Below are 16,004 nucleotides of genomic sequence, written 5' to 3' on the forward strand. Positions count from 1 at the left end.
AGGCAAACACTGTATGATGAGAAATGAGAGAGAAGACATACTACAGATCCTTTGAACTTTATAAAGATGATAAAGGAATACTAAGAACAACTCTATGCCCCCATATTTTGTAATGTAGATGAAATGAACCAATTCTTTAAAAGACACAATTTGCCAAAACTCATACAAGAAGAAATAGACAAACTGAATCGGCCTATATCTATTAAATTGAGTCAATAATTGATAACTTTCAGAAAGCGTGAGGCCCAGATGGGTTTACTGGTGAATTCTACCAAACATTTAAGGAAGAAGGGAGAAATTATACCAATTCTCGATAATCTCTGTTTCAGAGGAGAGAAGCAAAGGGAATACTTATTAACTCATTCTGTGAGGCCAGCACCACCCTAATATCAAAGCCAGACAAAGACATTATAAAAAAATTACAGACCAACATCTCTCATGAATATAGATGCAAAAATCTTCAATGAAATATTAACAAATCAAATTCAACAATGTATAGAAAGAATTATATATCACCACTAAGTTGAGTTTATTCTGCATATGCAAGATTGGCTAATTCAGCATCCAAAAATCAATGTAATCCATCAAATCAAGAGAGGGATAAGAAAAATCACATGATCATATCAATAGATGCAGAAAAAAACATTTGATAAAATTCAATGCCTATTCCTACTAAAAACTCTCAATAAACCAGGAGAGAACTTCCTTAACTTGATAAAGAATACCTATAAAAATCCTACAGCTAACATTATACTTAATGGTAAGAAACTTGAATCCTTCCCACTAAGATCAGGTACAAGGAAAAGATGTCTCATCTCACCATCATCTCTTTTCAGAACGATGCTTGAAGTTCTAGCTAATGCGGTAAGACAATGAAAGGATAGTAAAGGAATGCAGATTGAGAAGGAAGAAATAAAACTGTTCACAGATGACATAAAAGTCTATGTAGAATATCTGAAAGAATTAACAAAAAAGCTGGAAGTAATAAATGGTTATAGCAGAGTTGTAGGATACAAAGTTAATATACCAAAGTCTTGTTTTTTTATATGTCAACAATTAAGAAGTGGAATTTGAAATAAATACATAATATCATTCACATTAGTAGTAAGGAAATGAAATAAATAGGTATAACTCTGACAAAGTAAGTACAAGAGCCATATGAGGAAAACTATGTAACTGATGAATGAAATCAAAGGAGAACTAATAAATTGAGAGATATTCTTTGTTCATGGATAGGAAGACTGAATATTGTCAGTTCTTTCCAGCTTGATCTATAGATTTAATGCAATCTCCATCAAAATCTGAGCAAGTTATTGTATTGGTATTGACAGACTGATTCTAAGTTTTATGTGGAGAGGCAACAGATCTAGAATAGCTAACACAGTATTGAAGGACAAGAACAGGTTGGAGGACTGACACTATGCAGCTTCAAAACTTAATATAAAGCTACAGTAATCAGGACAGTATGACATTGATTACAGTATAGACAAATTGATCATTGAAACAAAGTAGAGAGTTCAGAAATAGACCCACATAAATATAGTTAATTGATCTTTGAGAAGGGAGCCAGGGCAATACAATGAAGCAAAGGTGAGTTTTTCAACAAATGGTGTTGGAACAATTAAACATTCACATGCAAATAAAAGTGAATACTTGATAATAGGGGAGGCTATACATGGGGTGGAGAGTATATGGGAAATCTCTGCATTTTTCCTCAATTTTGCTGTGATCCTAAAATGTTCTAAAAATAGAAAGGAAAAAAGATATACTTTGCATGATTATATCTTGGGACAGGAGAATACGATTTAATGATTAATTAAAAATACACTTATCTCTTTCTGAATGAAAAACTGAATATGGAGAAAAAAAAATAACAGCTCTGGGGTGCCTGGGTGGCTCAGTCAGTTGAGTGTCCGACTGTGGCTCAGGTCAGGATCTCGCAGTTTGTGTGTTTGAGCCCTGTGTTGGGCTCTGTGCTGATAGCTCAGAGCCTAGAGCCTGCTTTGGATTCTGTGTCTCCCTCTCTCTGCCCCTCTCCCACTCAGGCCCTTTCTCTCTCAAAAATAAATAAACATTAAAAAAAAAAAAAAAGGTAACAGATCCTTTTCATACCTTAACATTGTTTAATTTTCAGGCTGCAGGTCTTAATAAATTGTAGCTAGTAAACCATAACAAGGGTTTTAATAACATACATGAAGCAGATGAATTATGCATAGTATTAAAGCAATGAATTATCCTTTAGAAGTTGACATTAAATACCTTCTGACCTGAATGATCTACAACAGAAGTCAGGTGTGAAGCTGTGTTGTATCTTTCCTCTTAGGGAAGAAGGTAATTGATGTGGCTGCAGGCTCCACCCACTGCCTGGCTCTGACTGAGGACAGTGAGGTCCATAGCTGGGGCAGCAACGACCAGTGTCAGCACTTTGACACCTTGCGTGTGACCAAACCAGAACCTGCTGCACTGCCAGGACTGGATACCAAACACATAGTTGGAATTGCCTGTGGACCTGCTCAGGTACTGAGTAGATAGTTTGGTTAGATATTTTGTAGAATTTTGGTTGCCCATCCCTCATTGCTAGGATGTTGAAATACCATTGACTTGTGTGTGTTGTTCTTATATCCTGTAGTTGTACTAAACTCACTTATTAGTTCTAGGAGTTTTGTGTCAATTCCCTGGAGTTTTCTTCAGAAACATAGACACAGTTTTATTTCATCTTTTTTCTGTATTTCTTTCCCTTGCCTTATTGCACTGGCCAAGACTTCCAATATGATGTTGAAGAGTGGTAAGAGGGCACATCCTTGTTCCTGTTTGTAGCGGGAAAGCATTTAGTCTTTCACTATTAGCTAGGATGTTAACTGTAGGAATTTTTTTTTTAGTAGATGCCTTGTGTCAGATTAAGGAAGTTTCCTTTAACTCCTACTTTTTTGAGAGTTTTTTTTTTTTTTTTAATACTGAATAGATGCTGAATTTTGTCAGATACATTTTTCTTCTCAAATGATATGATCATGTAGTTTTCCTTCTTTAGTCTGTTTATATGGTAGACTATGTTAATTGATTTTCAAATATTAAGCAAACCTTGCATTTCTGAGATAAACCCCACTTGGTTATGGTGTATTATTCTTTCTTATATATTGCTTTATTTGATTTGCTAATGTATTCTTGAGGATTTTTCTGCTGATGGTCATCAGAGATAATTGGTTTGTGGTTTTATACTGTGTGTCTTTTTATCAGGGTAAAACTGGTCTCATAAAAAGTGTTGGAAAGTGTTCCTTTCTCTTCTGTTTTCTAGAAGGGATTGTGTAGAGTTAGTGTTATTTCTTTTTTAAATTTTTTTTTCTTTGGTGAATCCATCTGAGCCAGGAAATTTCTTTCTCAAAAGATTTTTATGTAAAAATTGTTTCTTTAATAGATACAGAACTATTCAGAGTGTTTCTTCTTGAGTAGGTTTAACTGATTTGTGGCACTCAAGGAGTTGTTCCATTTCATCTAAGATGTCTGAGTTTTGTGTGTAAAGATTTCCTTAGTATTCTTTTACTAACCTTTTGAAGTCTTTGGGGTCTATAGTAATATATTCTCTTTCATTACAGATATTAGTAATTTGTGTGTGTGTGTGTGTGTGTGTGTGTTTGTCAGTTTTGCCTAGATATTTATCCATTTTATTGATCTTTTTAAAGAACTTTTAGTTTCAAAAAACTTCCCTTTGTTTTTTGCTTTCAATTTCATTGGCTTCTTCTCTTTGTTATTTTTTTTTCCCCTTCAGCTTGCTTTGGGTTCACACTTTTCTATTTTTAGTTTCTTCAAGAAAAAGCCTAGGTTAATTTTAGACCTTTCTTCTTTTGTAATATTTAAGCAGTTGATGCTGTAATTTCCCTCTAAGTAGTGCGAATTTGCACTCATACATTTTGATGTATTTTGTTTTTGTTCAGTTCAAAATACTCTCTAATTTCTTTTGAGAATTGCTCTGTGACCTATGTATTATTGTGTCATTTAATTTTAAAGTGTTTGGAGATTGTACTATTATCATTCTCTTACTGTTCCTAGTTTAATTTTATTGTGGTTAGGGAACAAACTATATGATTTCAATTCTTCTAGGTTTGTTAAGATTTGTGTCTCAGGATATGTTCTCTTAAGTGAATGTTCTGTGTGTGTGCTTAAAAAGGGTTATGTACGGGGCGCCTGGGTGGCGCAGTCGGTTAAGCGTCCGACTTCAGCCAGGTCACGATCTCACGGTCCATGAGTTCGAGCCCCGCGTCAGGCTCTGGGCTGATGGCTCGGAGCCTGGAGCCTGTTTCCGATTCTGTGTCTCCCTCTCTCTCTGCCCCTCCCCCGCTCATGATCTGTCTCTCTCTGTCCCAAAAATAAATAAATGTTGAAAAAAAAAAAGTTTAAAAAAAAAGGGTTATGTATTTTGTTTTACATGTATTTTGCTGTTGGGTGAAGTGTTCTATAAATGTCCATTAAATCCAGTTCATTGATGGTATTCAATTGTTGTATATCCTTGCTGATTTTCTGTCTGCTTCTATCTCTTTCTAGGAGGATAGTGTTGGTATTTCCAAGTATAATTATGGATTTCTCCATTTCTTTTGGCTCTATCAGTTTTATTTTTTTTTTAATATCAGTGCTTTTGGTCATTAAAAAAATTGTGGTTGACTATACAGTGGCATTAAGTATATTCATGAGACTGTGTAACCATCATTGTTATCCATCTCCAGAACTTTGTCATCCTAAACAAAAATTCTGTACCCATTAAACATTAGTCTCCTTTTCTCTTCCCTTTGGCCCCTAGTAACCTCAAATTTACTTTCTGTTTCTGTGACTTTGCCTATTCAAGATACCTCATATAAGTATAATCATATAATATTTGACCTTTTGTGTCTGGCTTATTCCACTTAGCATAAGTTTTTTAATTTTTAATTAAAATTTTTTTAAGCATAAGGTTTTTAAGCTTGTTCCATGTTGGAGGATGTTTCAAGATTTTGTTCCTTTTAAAGGCTTAATAATATTCCATTATATGTATATCCCACATTTTGTTCATTTATTTCTCCTTTTTTTGTACCTTTGGCTATTGTGGTTGTGTTGCTCTGAGTGTCTGGGTCCACGCTTTCATTTTTTTGTTTTTGTTTTTGTTTGTTTGAGTATATATCTAGGAGTGGAATTGCTGGATCATATGGTAATTATGAGGAATTTGAGGAACTGTCAAACTGTTTTCCACAGCAGCTGCATGATTTTTACATTCCCACCAGATATGCACAAGGGTTTCAGTTTCTCCACTTTTTTTTTGGCCAACCCTGGTTATTTTCTGGTTTTCTTTCTTTGATTGTTTGAAGCCATCCTTGTGTGTATGAAGTGGTATCACACTGTGGTTTTGATTTGCACTTCCCTAATAGAAAAGATGTTGAACATTTTTTTATGTGTGTATTGACCATTTGTATATCTTCTTTGAGGAAATGTTGATTAAGTCCTTTGCCCCTTTTTGAATTTTTTCTTGAATTGTAGGAATTCTTGATGTTTTGTGGATATTAATCCTTATCAGGTATATGATTTACAGCTATTTTTTTCCCCATTCTGTGCTTGTCTTTTCATTTTGTTGATAGTGTCCTTTGATGCACACAAGTTTTTAATTTTGAGTAAGTCTACTTTATCTATTTTTTCTTATGTTGCCTATGCTTTTGGTGTTATATATATCCAAGAAATCTGTTGTTATGTAGATTTCACCCAGTGTTTTCTTCTGAAAGTTTTATAGTTTTAGCTTTTATGTTTTGGTCTTTGATCCACTCTAAGTTAATTTTTGTATATGGTATAAGGTAATGATCCAATTTGATTGCTTTGCAGTTTTCCCAGCACCATTTGTAGAAAAGATTGTTCTTTCCCCATTGAATGGTGTTGGCATTTATCAAAAATCATTTTACTGTATAGGTAATGGCTTATTTTTGGGCTCTCCATTCTGTTTCATTGGTCTGTGTGCCAGTATTTCATTGGTACTTTATGCCAGGACCATGCTGTTGTGATTACTGTAGCTTTGTAGTGTAGTAGGCTTTGAATTAGGAATTGTGAGTTTTCCAGTTTTGTTCTCTGTTTCAAGATTATTTTGTTTATTTGGGGTCACTTGAGATTTCCATATACATTTTAGGATGGGTTTGTCAGTTCTTGTTTTATAGATTTTGAAGCTCTTTTTTTTTCTTTTTTTTTAAGATATGTGCACATTTAGGTTTGCTTTGCCATCTTGATGAATTGGCCAAGGGCATTATACAGTATGCCCCCTTTATCCTTCTTTTTCTTTGCTCTGAAGTCTGTTTTGTCTGATTTTAATGTAGGTGCTTCATTTTTCATTTATTTTGTAAAAATTTTATTAGGTTTATTTTGGGAGAGCACGCATGTGAATGGGGGGAAGGGCAGAGAGAGAGGGAGAGAGAGTATCTTATGCAGACTCCGCGCCTAGCACAGAGCCCAATGCGGGGCTTGATTCCATGAACTTTGAGTTCAGACTCAAGAGCCAAAATCAAGAGTCAGACTAAATGTTAAGTACTGACTGAGCCACCCAGGGGCTCCTTGCTTTTTATTTAATAGTGTTTGCATACTGTAACTTTTCCATTCTTTTAATTGAAAAAAAATTAAAAATTGAAATAATTATTGTAGGAATTTGCCAATGTCATGGGTTTTGTTTATTGAGGTTATATAAGAAGTCAATATTCTAGTTCCTTTCCCTTGCCATATAAAATTTAGAATAGTCTTGTCTATGTCAGCAAAAACATCTTGCTTGGACTTCAATAGGAATTGTATTCAACCTGTCATCAATTTTTGGAGAATTGGCAGTTTTGCTATATTTAGTCTTCCAATCAATGAAAATGGTATGTCTAGATATTTATTTACATTTTGTTTGATTTCATTTATTAGCATTTTCAGTATATAAGTCTTTGACATGTTTTGTTAGATTTATATCTTTTACTTTTAACCCACATGTCTCATTATGTGTATAGTGAGTTTCTTGGGTACCGTGTATAGGTGCATTTAAAAAAAAATGCTTGAGTCAATCTATCTTTTAATTGATATATTTAGATCATTTATGTTTACTCCAATTTTTGACGTACATAGATTTGAGTCTTCCATTTTCTTGTTGGCTTTTGTTTGTTCTATTATTCCTCTATTGTGCTTTTCCTGCCTTTTTTGGGAGTATATGAACATTTTTTAATATTCCACTTAACTTTATTTATTTTGAATTTGACTTTATTTCTTTATATAATTTCTTTTTAGTGGCTGCTGTAGGTTTTACCATAAACATACTTAATTCTTTGCAGGCTACTTTAGAATCAAAATGTAACATTTTTAATTGGAATGTAGAAACCTGTTGTTTAGTTTTCAAATGCTTAAGAGATTTTTCTAGTTATTTACATCTAGGTTATTCTTACTGGCTTCTAGTTTCTGTTGGTTTCTAAGAAGCTTAATTTGATTATGTTCAGAGAACATATTCTATGATTTCAATTCTTTTATATAGGTAAGAAATATTTTATGATTAAATATTTTAAATATGACTGTATTCTGTTGTGGTTTTCTAGTAAGTGTCAGTTTGATCTAGTTCATTGATGGTTTTATTAGTTTCTTTTAAAGTTTTACTTTTTTTAATATCTCTTTGTTCTATGTTATTAGGAGGATAATTTTGCTGTCTTCAACTATATTTTTGGATTTATCTATTTCTTTCATTTCTGCCAGTTTTTACTGCCGTGTGTTTTCTGGTTCTGTTGTTAGGTACATATCATTCAACATTGTTCTGTCTTCTTGTGAATTGACCCTTTTATCATTGTATAATGTCTCTGTTTAGCCCTGGTAATTTCCTGCCTCTGAAGTTTGCTTTGTTTGATATTAATATAGCCATTTTCTATTCCTTTACTTAAACTTTTTTAATCTTTATATTTAAGGTAGATTTCTTGTTGATACCATATAGTTAGATTTTGGTTTTCATACCTCCTGACAATTTCTACTTTTTGTTAGTATGTTTAGACCATTTACATTTAATTTAATTATTTATAAGTTAGATTTATTTCTACCATTGTGAGGTTTTGTTTGCTCTCTTTTTTTATTCCTTTATCTTTTCCTGACTTCTTTTGGGTTGTTTGAATAATTTTTAGTACTCCATTTTAACTTACTGAGTTGTCTCTTTGTGTAGTTTTTTAGTGGTTGCTTTAGAGATTAAATATACCTAATCTTTCATTATTTACTTACAGTTATTTGTAACTGTTCAAGTAGATTATGATCCTCACTGTTATCTATTAGTGTGCATTAATAATTTTGAGAGTGAAAAGATTATAAACGTTGTATCTTTGTATTTGTGGCACAATGAGATTGGGTCCTAAAATGAGAGAGAAGATTGGAAGCTGATAGTGTATAAGCTAGACAACCATGAAAGTACATTTGTATTGGGGACAATTAGAGGTATGAATAAGTAATAATTTAAGGCATCTTCATAATTCATAATGGTGAATCTTTTCTGTGAAACAGTCCAAGAACTGAATGTGTGAATTCATTTTAGGTTCTTTTGTTTCTTCAATAGAGTTTTGCTTGGTCGTCTTGTTCTGAGTGGTCCATTGGCCTCCGTGTCCCTTTTGTGGTAGATATCTGCTCAATGACTTTTGAGCAGCTGGACCTCCTACTACGGCAAGTGAGTGAGGGGATGGACGGCACTGCTGACTGGCCTCCACCTCAAGAGAAAGAATGTATGGCTGTGGCAACACTGAATCTTCTACGACTTCAGGTATTAATGATTTCCTTTCCTCTCCCTCCCTTTGTAAGTGTCTTAGGTATTTGTAATAATGTTTATGTATATTGAAGAGTATGCATTTTAGCCTGTTAATTGAACTGCTAATGAAAAATGTAAAGTATTTAAAGTGTTTAGATTATTTAGATTAGATTATTTAGGCTTAAAAAAATCAGTCTAGGGGCGCCTGGGTGGCTCAGTCGGTTAAGCGTCCGACTTCAGCTCAGGTCACGATCTCGCAGTCTGCGAGTTCAAGCCCCGCGTCGGGCTCTGGGCTGATGGCTCAGAGCCTGGAGCCTGCTTCCGATTCTGTGTCTCCCTCTCGCTCTGCCCCTTCCCCGTTCATGCTGTGTCTCTCTCTGTTTCAAAAATAAATAAACGTTAGAAAAAAATTAAAAAAAAAAATCAGTCTAGTTATATTTGTTCTGGAAGTCAGTCTTGGCATGCAGGGTGAGAGTTTATATGGATTGTTTTATTTCTGCAATAATCAGCTTGTTTGCATTCATCATGGAATCAATCTTGAATTTACTGTTGTATGTGGAGAAACAACTGAGTGAGATAGTGGATAACTGAGAGACCAGTGGATGTGTTAGCCAGTCTCTCCTCTGGAGTATGAAAGCTCAACTCTGTAAGCTTATCTCCCTCCACTTTGTCACAGGGAAGGTTAAGGTGAAAGGTCAAAATATGAAAACCTACAAACATATTTTTCTTCCTTTTTTTTTTTTCTTTTTTTGTTTGTTTGCTTCTTTGTTTCTTTTTTAAAGAAAAACTATAGCTGAAATCTTTGGTCATCATATTTCTCTTGGCAATAAAATCCTATGACTGAATGTCAAGAAAGTAGTTTTTCTCAACAAAATAATTTTTCCCTTTATAATACAAGGATTTCTATGTAACCCATCATGTCCCCCTCTTCTTCTGTCCCCTTTTTGCCTTGGTTCTAAAAGGCACACAGCTTATGGTAAATGATGAATCACGGGAATCTAGTCCCGAAGCCAAGAGTACAGTGTATACACTGTATGTTAGCTAACTTGACAATAAATTATTAAAAAAAATAAAATAAAAAATAAAAAGCACACAGCTGAATTTAGTGTTTAGTTGCATTAATCAAATTAGCAGAAGTTTGGAGAGTACTTCTCTTTCCCAAAAATCTTCTAGAGGAGCTCATTTATTAGGGCCTCTGTGGTTCCCTTCCATGATTCCACACAGTTGTTCCTTCCCATGGTTTGTAGCAATGTTGCTATTCTGGTCATTGCTATGGAGAAAGACCTCATGTTGTTTTAGGTTCAATTCCTTTTGGCCTACATTTACCTGGTGACATATGTTTTTCTTCTGTTGCTTTATTCTGTTTTTTTAGGTCCTTATGTTTTAATTGCATCATTTTAAAAATTCACTTACAAAGCTTGATTCTTATTTTTTTTATTTTAAAAAATTTTTATTTTATTTTATTTTTTTTAACATTTATTTATTTTTGAGACAGAGAGAGACAGAGCATGAACGGGGGAGGGTCAGAGAGAGGGAGACACAGAATCTGAAACAGGCTCCAGGTTCTGAGCTGTCAGCACAGAGCCCGATGCGGGGCTCGAACTCACTGACCGCAAGATCATGACCTGAGGCGAAGTCGGCCGCTTAACCGGCTGAGTCACCCAGGCGCCCCAAAGCTTGATTCTTAAAAAGAATCCAATTTGAGGATCTTTATTCATTAGGTGAATTTAATTTTTTTATAGTTTTTATGATTGCTAATGTATTTGAATTTAGGTCTTCTGATAAGTTTTATGTAAGTTTATTCTTTATTTTATTATTTCTCTCTTCTTTTAAATGTTTGTGTATTTTTGAGAGAGACAGAATGTGAGCAGGGGAGGGGACAGAGAGAGAGGGAGACACAGAATCCAAAGTAGGCTCTAGGCTCTGAGCTGCCAGCACAGAGCCCGATGTGGGGTTTGAACTCACAAGCCGCATGGTCATGACCTGAGCCAAAGTCAGACACTTAACTGAGCCACCCGGGCGCCCCTATTATTTATCTCTTGATCAAGTTTCGAAAACAATTTTTTTAAGTTTATTTATTTATTTTGAGAGCAAGAGCAAGAGGGGAAGAGGCAGAGAGAGAGGGAGAGAATCCCAAGCAGGCTCTTTGCTGTCAGTGTGGAGCCCCATACAGGGATTGAACCAATGAACTATGAGATCATGACCTGAGCTGAAACCAAGAGTTGGATGTTCAACTGACTGAGCCATCCAGGCACCCCTCCAAAACAGTTTTTTCTTTCATGATACCTTTAATTGTTCCTAAATTTTTAAATCTGATTTCTGAACATTAATCATATCACAAAAAAATTAAATATTTGTTAATTCCACAAAATGTTAAGTAACTAGTCCTTCTCTTCCTGAAAAATATAGGGGCTATAGGATGCATTACCCTAAGCTCCCCGTTCCACCTTTTGTGTTTTAATTGTCAGGTAGTCTATTATTACATTGGATCCAATGCACACTTTTTTGTGTATGTGCCCCTAAAAGAAATGTGCCCCTAAAAGAAAAATGCTCCCAATTGTGATGTGTAAGATACATTTCTGATTTAAGACATGAAAAGAAATGCCTGTTAGGATTGGTGAAATAATTATTTTTATATTGTTACAAAAATAATAATCATTTTTCGCTTTTCTTTGAATTATTATAGTCATAACTGTCATTTTAATTTTTTTATTAAAATTCTTTTTAAGTTTATTTATTTTGAGAGAGACAGAAACAGCACAAAATGGGGGAGACTGCCAGCAGAGAGAGAGGGAGAGAGAGAATCCCAAGTAGCCTCCATGCTGTCAACACAGAGCATGATGTGGGGCTTGAACCCATGAAACTGTGAGATCATGACCTGAACTGAAATCAAGAATCAGGCCCCTTAACGGACTGTGCCACCCAGACGCCCCATTATAATCGTCATTTTTAAAGAGACCATGCTTACTTTGATGTAGCCTTTTTTTCTTTTTTTTTTTAACCAATTTGTTTTGTCATTGTTGCTTATATCTTCTCCCTCCTGGGTACCTCCTTCAGTAAGTTTCTTCATCAAGGTCTGTGAGTTGTAAAGTCTGAAAACTGTTTGCTTGAATGTTTCTTAAGGTAGTTTAACAGGGCTTAGCTCTCTAGGGTACATGTTATTTTATCAACAGTTTGAAGATGTTTTGTCTTCCAATCTTTATTTTTGCTGATGAAAATTGTTTTATTGATGTAATTGTTTCTTTGTAGTTAAGGTGTCTTTCTTTTTGGTAGCCTTTCAGATGTTCTTTTGTTTTGTAATTTTCATACATTATGTCTAGGTGAGGATTTATTTTTGTATATATAACTTGAGGTTATGATTCTCATTCTCATGTTTTGTTAAGTTTTGAAAAATAGTCACCATTTACCATTGAAATTAACTCTTTTTTTTATCTACTTTTTTTTTATCTACTTCTCAGTGTATGTTGAACTTCTCTTGTCTTCCTAAGTATCACAACTTCTTTGATATTTTAAAAATCTTTTTATCTTTTATGATGTTCATTTTCTGTCTTTTCCATTCTGCCTTCTGGTTTTTCATTCAGTCATCTCTTTCAGTTCCCAAATCCTTTCTTTAGATGAATGTTCCATATTTTTGAATTGTCCATTATAAAATAAATACTTGTATGATCATTGCATTTCATGCATTAACTCATTAAATCAGTATGCCACCCATCTGAGAGTTAGGACCTGTGATGTATATTGCATAAATGAGGACACAGAGAGAGGTTCAGGAATGTGGCCCAGATCAGGTACCCATGGCCTCAAGGTTTAGGGCTGGAACCTGGGCCCAGGCTTTTCACACTTCTGCCTTGAGGTTTTTATTCTTGTAGCTGTTTTTTTCATTTTTAGAATTTATATTTGGGTCTTTTTCAAAGCTTTCATTTTGTTCATTATATTCTTCTGGGTTCTGTTCCTTCCTTGATCTCTAAGAACATTTTCTTTTTTTATGGATTCATTCCATTGTTTTTATTGCTGCCTTGGGGTGTGAGTTTTGCCTCTTATAAGAGCTCTGTTTTTTGATTCTACCTTGTGGTGACCTAGTATGGCTTGTCCTTTGTGACTGCAACACCACTTTCAGGGGAGTGTTTGCTAGGGGTATCCCCTTGCCTTTGGCTATGATGATGTCCCCAGACGACAGTTTTGTATTTGTGTCTCTTAAGTGTCATGAGTTTCTCAGGCTCCAGATGAGTTTTGGTTTTCAGTTCTTGACTTGTGATATGTGTACCTAGATGGTTGGTGTAAACTTGATTTTACATCTGTTCACAGGACAGATTTTACATCTGTCAGGTCTCTGATTTATTGTGGGGTCTCTTTCTACCAAAAGCTTTTATGGACAGTGTTGTTTTCAGGCCCTGGCTGGCAATAGATGGGTGATCTTCAGTGGCTCCCAAACTTCTGCAGGAAGCTCAGGTTCAGTGGGCTGTCATGGGCAGCTGGGATCTCATGCCCCAAGGCCTTGATCTATTCTTAGAGTCCAGAACCTCTTGGCTCCTGCTGTGTGTATCTCTCTGAGTTCTGGTTTGGCCCTTGAGGAACTTCCTTGTATACTCTCAGCTTAGCTATATAATCTTTTTTTTTTAAACATTTTTTAAATGTTTATTTATTTTTGAGAGAGAGCATGAGAGGGGCAGAGAGAGAAGGGAACAGAGGATATAAAGCAGGCTCTGCATTGACAGCAGTGAGCCCAATGTGGGGCTTGAGCTCACAAGCTGCAATACCATGACCTGAGCTGAAGTCAGATGCTCAACTGACTGAGCCACCCAGGCGCCCCTATATTTTTTTAACAGCTTTCGGGTTGTATTATATTTGCTATTTCTCTGTGTTTGGTGCAGATGACTGGTGGTAGGGTGGAGGTTGCTGTTTCCACTTGATTTTATTTCTTTTAATGTTTATTTATTTTTGAAAGAGAGAGAGAGATAGAACATAAGTGGGAGAGGGGCAGAGAGAGAGGGATACACAGAATCCGAAGCAGGCTCCAGACTGAGCTGTCAGCACAGAGCCCGATGTGGAGCTCGAACTCACAAATCGTGAGATCATGACCTGAGCCAGTCGAGTGTGTAACCGACTGAGCCACCCAGGTGCCCCTGTTTCCACATGATTTAACCTCTCCATTGGTCTTGAGCTCTTCCATATATGTATTTATAGTGGGTTTAAAAAATTCCTCTTAAAAATACCTTACTGTGGACTCTCACCTAGTATGAGTAAAAGTTTTTAGTCTAGTTAAAAAAATTCATATAGCCGAGCTTTTTTCTTTATTATTTCAATAAAACTCAGTTTGAGGTATTATTTAATCTTTAACAAGTTTTGAAATACACTTGTTTTTAGGACTTCTAAATTAAAATTCTTTTTCTCCTTTCAGTTGCATGCTGCCATTAGTCACCAGGTTGACCCAGAATTCCTTGGTTTAGGTCTGGGCAGCGTCCTCCTCAACAGCCTGAAACAGACTGTGGTGTCTCTGGCCAGCAGTGCAGGTGTGCTGAGCACTGTGCAGGCAGCTGCCCAGGCTGTGCTGCAGAGTGGATGGTCCGTGCTTCTGCCCACTGCTGAGGAAAGGGCCCGGGCGCTCTCTGCTCTCCTGCCCTGTGCAGGTGGGTTTGGGGATGGGGTGGAGTGGTGGGTGCACAAGAGGGTGCCAAGGGGCATTGGCACTTACCTCACATTGTCAAAAACACTTTCCTTTCCAGTTTCAGGCAATGAAGTAAACATAAGTCCAGGTCGTCGATTCATGATTGATCTTCTGGTGGGCAGCTTGATGGCCGATGGAGGCTTAGAGTCGGCCTTAAATGCAGCCATTACTGCAGAAATCCAGGTATGGTTCTAGGAGTATGTATGTGAGCTGACAGAGGCAGGCTTTACCTGTCAGTGAGCTGAGATTGAAACACTGTACTCAGGTGAGGAAATAACAACATTTTGCAAGAATTATTGAAAAACTGAAACATAAAATGGTTAGTAACATCCAAATATTTTCTGTAATTAAAGCTTTTTTATCTAACTAGTTAAAAAAACTTGAGATATTAAGTATGATAAAATATACCCACTTTTATCTACTTAAATGAATATGACAGATACCCTAATCATATTATGAATCATTTCCATCACCCTAGAAAGTGTCATTGTGCCTCTTTGCACTCCAGGACTCCCATCCTCCCTCAGATTAAATTAGTGTTGCCAGTTCTGATTGCCACATAAATGGAATCATATAGTATGTACTATTTTATGTCTGCTTTATTTTACATTGATAATTTTCAGACTCATCTGTTGTTTATACCATTGAGTATTTCATTGTATGATTATGGCACTGTTTGTTTATTCATTGTCCTGTTGATAGACATTTGATTAAAATTTTTGATTCTGTAAAGCTGCTTTGATCATGCTGTATACAAGTCCTTTAGTGAACATGTGTTTTTCTCTTGCGTAAATACTTGGAAGTAGAATTTGCTAGGTCTTTTGGTGACTGTGTTTTTACAGTTTCCCAAAGTGGCTGTGGCATTTAATTTGAGCCAGCCAATATGAGAGTTCTAGTTCTAGCTCTTCTTGACCTCACCGACATGAGGCATGTCATTCTTCATAAATTTAGATATTCTGGGTGAGGGAAGTGTGGTTTTAATTTGCATTTGTATGTACTTATTGGTCATTCATAGCTTCTTTTGTTGCTTTTATTGTTTCAATAGTTTTTTATCTAAAAACTAACACTGATAAAATTAGATGAAGTAAATACATTGAAAATATCTTTGAAAGCATACTTAAGAAGTACTTTGATTAAATTGAAAAAAAAAATAGGGGCGCCGGGGTGGCTCAGTCGGTTACGTGTCCGACTTCAGCTCAGGTCACGATCTCATGGTTCGTGAGTTCAAGTCCCGTGCCAGGCTCTGTGCTGACAGCTCAGAGCCTGGAGCCTGCTTCTAATTCTACTTCTCCCTCTCTCGCTGTCCCTCCACTGTTCACGCTTTGTCTCTCAAAAATAAATAAAAACATTAAAAAAAAATTTAAATTGAAAAAAAAAATAGAAGAAATCGTATAAATAAGAACAACTACAGTTCTTTGTATAGCTATTATTTTCCAGGTACTATGCTGTGTACTTTATTTTGATTTTCTCTTTTAACTTTGTCAACGGTGTTGAGTGGAAAAAGTGGTTTAAAATTCCATTTTATAGATGTGGACATACGTACCACAAAAGTGTAGTGATTTGCTAAGGTGTTAGGACTAGTGAGTGGTAGGTTTGCTGATTCCA

The 16,004-nt window shown here is 35.6% G+C and overlaps 1 protein-coding gene across 1 annotated transcript in view; it reads left to right on the forward strand.

Moving 5' to 3' along the window:
* The window catches only part of HERC2 (HECT and RLD domain containing E3 ubiquitin protein ligase 2), a 274,285-nt gene that overhangs the window by 90,335 nt on the left and 167,946 nt on the right, over positions 1-16,004 (forward strand). The window contains exons 17-20 of the mRNA XM_047086559.1: positions 2,324-2,517; positions 8,549-8,749; positions 14,133-14,361; positions 14,458-14,582. Of these exons, the coding sequence (XP_046942515.1) occupies positions 2,324-2,517; positions 8,549-8,749; positions 14,133-14,361; positions 14,458-14,582 (749 nt within the window). The remainder of the gene's footprint in view (positions 1-2,323; positions 2,518-8,548; positions 8,750-14,132; positions 14,362-14,457; positions 14,583-16,004) is intronic.

This window comes from Lynx rufus, unplaced genomic scaffold, assembly GCF_022079265.1.
Source record: "Lynx rufus isolate CCGP_SWC_20201006 ecotype Redwood Valley unplaced genomic scaffold, mLynRuf1.p SCAF_21, whole genome shotgun sequence".
In the NCBI taxonomy this organism is placed as follows: Eukaryota; Metazoa; Chordata; class Mammalia; order Carnivora; family Felidae; genus Lynx; species Lynx rufus.